This window comes from Clarias gariepinus, chromosome 27 (genome assembly GCF_024256425.1).
Source record: "Clarias gariepinus isolate MV-2021 ecotype Netherlands chromosome 27, CGAR_prim_01v2, whole genome shotgun sequence".
NCBI classification, from domain to species: Eukaryota; Metazoa; Chordata; class Actinopteri; order Siluriformes; family Clariidae; genus Clarias; species Clarias gariepinus.
This window is the reverse complement of record NC_071126.1, coordinates 10,764,214-10,770,213: the sequence shown is the minus strand read 5'-3', so window position 1 is coordinate 10,770,213 and position 6,000 is coordinate 10,764,214. Positions and strand designations below refer to the sequence as shown.

The window sequence follows — 6,000 nt, the reverse complement described above, 5'->3', positions numbered from 1 at the left end:
TGAATTATATACATTTATTATATACATATATTTATATACATATATTACATTTTTCAAGTAAAAGTAGGCAGTAGGAATTTATTATTATGTTCAAAAATACCAGTGTTCTCATCAGGGTAATGGGAAAAAATGTGTGTAGTAAGAACCATGGCAACACCAACACATTTGAACCCCCTGCACTTTTTTGCATGTAGAAATAAACAAGAAAGATTAGTTAGTTTCCATAGCTTTATAGAAAGATACTATGTTTAGCATTACATGAGAAGAGGTCATTTTTTACTGTACGTGGCTTTCAAAAATACGTAGTTTTTATAATTGTATTTATAACACTGGGCGTATATACAGTACACATGCCCACAGGCCTAATTCATTTATTCATGCCAATGAATACAAAAAGCGTAGGGGTCACCACCTAAAATGATCTGACTCCATCTAACTCTATCCTCTGCATCTTCTTCTCTCACACCAACTAATAACTTCATGTCCTCCCTCTCTACATCCATAAATCTCCTCTTTGGTTTTCCTCGAGACCTCAGGCCTGGCAGTTCCAACCTCGGCAGCCTTTTTCACAATCTCTCTTCTGAACATGTCCTAACAACCTCAATCTGGGCTTTCTGACTTTATCTCCAAAACATCTAACATGGGATCCTGTCCATCCTTGTCACTCCCGAAAGAACCTCAACATCTTCATCTCTGCTACCTCCTGCTCTGCTTTCTGACTTTTGTTCAGTGCCATTGTCTCTAAGCCAGTTGACTCTAAGTACTTAATGTCCTGCCCTTCTTTACCTCTGCTTCCTGTTATACTTGCGTCGCTCTGTCTTGCTGCGGCTAACTTTCATTCCTCCGCTTTCAGGAACATACCTCCACCTCTCTAGATTTTCCTCCACCGGTTCCCTACTCATGTCACACAGCACGATGCAATTTGCAAACAACTCCTGTCTAACCTCATCTGTCACCCTGTCCATCACCAGAGCAAACAAGAAGGGGCTCAGAGCCGATCCTTGAGGCAGACCCACCTCCATCTTGACCTCTTGTCACACCTACAGCACTTATCACCACTGTCTTACAGCTGTAAGATGTTCTGCACCACTGTAACATACTTCTCTCTCCCCCCTCTACATATATACATACACACGCACAAAGGTGTCCACCAGCCCCAGTGTAAATGATTGGTCAAAATGACTGAAATTAGTGGTTTGCTTAATAAATATGTTTTTTAATCTAATAAAGTTTACTTTGTTAACTTTCAAATGTAAAACATTATTCATTCCCTATTATAATTTATTTAGAATAACATAGGAAATGTGTGCAGTTAGTAGAAAGAAGTCCTGAACACTGTTGAGATTAATATGTATAATCTCTCCGGGAACAGAACAGTTGTACTGTACATTATACTAGCAAAAATGAGGAGATGAATTCTTAAGGGATTTCTAATCATCTTGGCTATTATTCTTAAATAGAGATGTGTAATAGTCTTTTGTGCCATTGAATCTAATTTGAATTTCATATGCATCTGTAATATATGAGTTAAATACTATGACCTTGTAGCACTCAGTCTCTGCTTCTTGCTCTCTCTGCAGTATGTTCCTCCTGACCTGTGCATTTGTAACTTTGTGCTGGAGCAGTCTCTGTCTGTGCGAGCCCTGCAGGAGATGCTGGCTAACACAGATCAAAATGGGGAAGGTGTAAGTAGCCATATGTCACCTCAGTTACTGTTATAGCCATGTGTGTAGAAAGTCAGACAACTTTATGTAACACAGTTGATATTATACTGCCAGAGTACTGTGAACTGTGACATAGCCAGGGTTTCATTTTAGGACAAAGAATTCTGGTAAATAATATCACTGTGATCTCTATAATTAAAATAAGAAATGTGACATGCTCATGTATTTTTTTTTAGAAAGCAACAGAAGCTGTGATGACAAAATCTTTTATTGTTACAGTATATATCTAATATGTACAGTAATAATAAACACAATGGTATTTATCACAATTTAAATCACCATTGGCCACCACAGACCGTAGTTGGACTACAGAGGTTCCTAGATGGATGGGGAGATCTAATGTAATATTAGACAGGCAGTTCTACTGCAAAATGTTAAAAGTTAAAATAACATATAATTTGCTAATAAAAAAGAAACATATATATATATGATAAGATAAATAAGCTTTCATTTCCTAAGAACACGCACCTTCAGTGACAGACCACAGAATGTGTGATATAGGAAGGTATTGGAGCTAATAATGTTAAAGTAAATGTGCTGTCATCTTGCAGCACCCTCCTCTTGTGGTTTACATGCGGTACTTACATTAAAAAAAAGATCACACCAATATTCTTTCCCCTGTAATGCTACTCTCTTGTCTATGGCAATGGGTAAGTAATTCTTTTTCATGATATTTATTTAGCACCTGTAATTCTCCACAAGCATTTCCCATTGCTACTAATGTTCATTTTGAGAATGTTTTTGGAAAAATGGTTATTACAATAAAAGTTCTAGGAATTAGCATATTATAAGTTCTATACAAGGTCTTGAATCGTCCTCCATACGCCATACATGCCCACTTAATTATTACAAATTCCTCTCACTAACACTTCAAGTAAGGTACTTACTATCATAAGGAACCCAATGGAAGTTATGATGGTATTGTACCTCACTCATAAGCTGTTTCTCTAAATCAACTCCCGTAAACTACCAGAATGGCTTGATATGCAGTTATGCTGACTTTTCGCTTTTGCAGCAAATTTTCTTTTTATTCATTTAAAATTTTATTAAATTTGTTTTTATAAAATATTTCAAATATTGTTTCAGCAGTTCCCAACATATGGTTTATATGTACCAAGATTTACCAGTATCAATAAACAGATATATTTTTTTTTTTTTAGAATTTTCTCAATCTCACTTAGTATGTTTTGGAGTTGAAAACATTTGAAAGATTATTTTAAGTATTCAGTCAGTACTGAAAGAAATATGATATACTGATCTGCGACTATATCATGGACAGCAAGTTAGAACAAAGAGCAAATGTGAAATTCTGCGTGAAACTGGGCAAATCTGCCAGAGATGTTTGACATGATTTGACAAGTTTATGGCAATGCGTCAGTAAGGGTGTTTTAAGTGGCAGGTGCACTTCAAGAGTTAAAGAACATCACTGGAAGATGATGATAGATCAGAAAGCCCTTCAACGAGATCAAAACTCCGAAAAATGTCTAATCCATTAAGCAACTTGTGCATGATGATCTTTAGAGAACTTCCGCACCCATTTATTTATTATATAGATAAAAATTAAAGTATTAATAAGTAATAAAGTACTTTCTTGTAAACATTTTCTTTTAAACCACCTCGAATAACAACATGACTACTGATATCAGAGAAAAAAGCTTGTTCAATTGTAAGCATTACTCCACAGTACAGTTATGTAACTTACATCGCATAGTAACAATGTGCTCTGCTTGTCTTTCATTGATTACTTCTTTTAAAAATGTTAGTAATGTCAGTTGCCTTTTCCCACTCTATCCATAATGCGCACTGATAATGAAAGCATTCTGGTGGATTAGCAGCTATCATGCAATGCTCTCACTGCTACTGCCTATTCCCAGCCCCAAGCCTGAATAAACTAGGAAGGGGTTGGATCAGGAAGGGCATCCAGACCTGGTGACCCAAATATGAGAAGCACATGAAAGAGGATCAACAAGGTTTTTTATTACATTAAAATAAGTAGCTGAGCATCTGATCCACGTGCCAGATCCTGTTTCAGCATAATATGATACAAGCACTGTATCAAACAATGAGCAGTAAGCCATCAGGGCCTGTGGATGAGGGGCTAGTTATCTGTGAAGAGACCACGGCCATCAGGATGTTGGAAATGTTCCATCATAGGTCATCAGACAGATCAACTTTGTGTTGATTTACAGGGACTTTCCTCTTAAACGAGATTAAAACACACCCCTACTACATAATATAGCTACCAGTTTTCCTTTATTATGTCACATCTTTGATGCGTTTGAAACTTAATTGAGATTTTGTCTAACATATCCTAATATTGGTATACTGTACAGTAATTGGTAATATAGCAGACCTTTATGTTTGTGACTGTTGAAATGCTTATTGACTACAACATCACAATTCCAATCTTAGCTTTAATGATCAAATTAGTAAATGCATTATTAATTTTATTAACTTTAAATCTGTATTTTTTGTTCAACATGGCTAGAAACCTGATCATGAGCGATGGGTATGTTATGTCTACAGTTCATTCCCTTGAATTCATTTCGACAAAATGCATGAAGGCTAATAAAAAGTTAATAAACCAAACAACTAACCTTCATGTGGTCCAGAACTGCTTCATCGATAAATCAGCCACATTTAATACTCAAATAGATTTATTTTTCTTTTGCCTGTAGTATTTGTTAGAATCACAAGAGGTTATTGAGACACTAACCAAACTAATAAGTAACCAATCCAATTAGTCTCAGAGCATCAACACTCTCTTTTCACAGTAATTTTCACAGAAAAACAGCCAATCTGGGCACTTTATACTGGTTGGAAAGGGCAATTACAAATACACTGGGAAAAAAACAACCGGCTAAAGCATTTTTTTAATGTAACGAAAGTCTAACAGTGAGAAATCAGTGTGTTGAAGTAGGATATTTCCAAAGTAAAATGCTTTATCTACAACTAATGTTGCACGAACTGATATGGAAAACAAGTGTGCACTACTCATCACCATGGCCCTTAGGGGTATACAGGACATGCTCTATGTGATAACTAAATTGTTCAGAAACGAGAGTGTTGAGTTTCTCTTTCATTTATTTTGTCTAAGTTTTGTAGCTCATTTTCTAACGTTACTATTTATAACACCACAAAACCTATAAGACTATCACAACACAAACCTAATAAAAAACAGTAACAAATAATACAACACACACTATAGCACAGTTTACACCTGACATGAGCTGTCATTTTGCTACGAAATACTGGTTAGTATTCCGCTTAATAAGACTTCCTATGTCCTAAATGTCCTGAACTAGACTTTGTTGAGTTTTAACGTCTTCCTTCTCACAGCTGAAATATGAACCAGTCAAATTTCATGGGTACCAAAGAGGAGGAAATGTCCTGGAATGTTGATTCCGGAGTGAAAATGCCTTCACACTAAATATTTTCTACATTTTTTTTTTTTTAGCCCACATGGATTCCCCATCTCCTTTTGTCCAAATCTGTATCAATTTCTTTTGTTCATGTTCTATGAACATTCCGTAACAGATGGTTAAGTGCTTTTAAGGCTGCACTAAAGATCATATTCATTTTCGTGTTACAGATTTTACAGTATACCCTTACAGAAAAGTCATACAAACTTTACTTGTGATTTATGACAAATTTCACACCTGACACTTAAACATGTTACTTGTTACTACCCAGAGTTACTACTCTTATTTTACATGACGAAGATCTTTGTCAAATAATTTATTTTAAATAATTCATTTATTTTCTCATAGTTTTTTGGTAATTTTCAGTTTATTTATTTTCACAATTTTACACGTTTTTTGATATTTAACATTTTGGGGCACAACATAACAGGCATATAAATAGATGTAAAAGGTGTCTGATTTTCCTGTAAGGGGTTTGCAAATTAAACAAACGTCGGAAGTAAAAAATCTGGCTTTTTTAATAGTGAGATATCAGAGAGAGCAGCAACCAAAGATCACTAACCCTCATGCAAGGCGTCAGCCAAAAAATATGTAGCACAGCTTTAAAATAACAGCTGGGAATGTTAACTCTGCATTTCATTCTTAATCTTAAAAAAAAAAAAAAAACTCATTTCTGTCTTTTGAATAATACATCTTAGGTTGCTTTCAGCAACGTTTTTCAGTTCACAGTATTTTGGTGTTGCCAATATTTTGAAAAAATGTTATAATAAAGATTTTTTCCCCCCTAATGCTTTCAGAAGTTTATAAGACGGGTAAGTAGTTTTATAGATTTAATTATAGATTTGTTATTATTT

At 35.0% G+C, this 6,000-nt stretch overlaps 1 protein-coding gene across 1 annotated transcript in view; it reads left to right on the top strand.

Moving 5' to 3' along the window:
* The first annotated feature begins 1,632 nt into the window (after window positions 1-1,632).
* ryr3 (ryanodine receptor 3) overlaps window positions 1,633-6,000 on the top strand; it is a 77,459-nt gene continuing 73,091 nt past the window's right edge. The window contains exons 1-2 of the mRNA XM_053489187.1: window positions 1,633-1,685; window positions 4,213-4,233. Coding sequence (XP_053345162.1) covers window positions 1,653-1,685; window positions 4,213-4,233 — 54 coding nt within the window. The 5' untranslated portion in view covers window positions 1,633-1,652. The remainder of the gene's footprint in view (window positions 1,686-4,212; window positions 4,234-6,000) is intronic.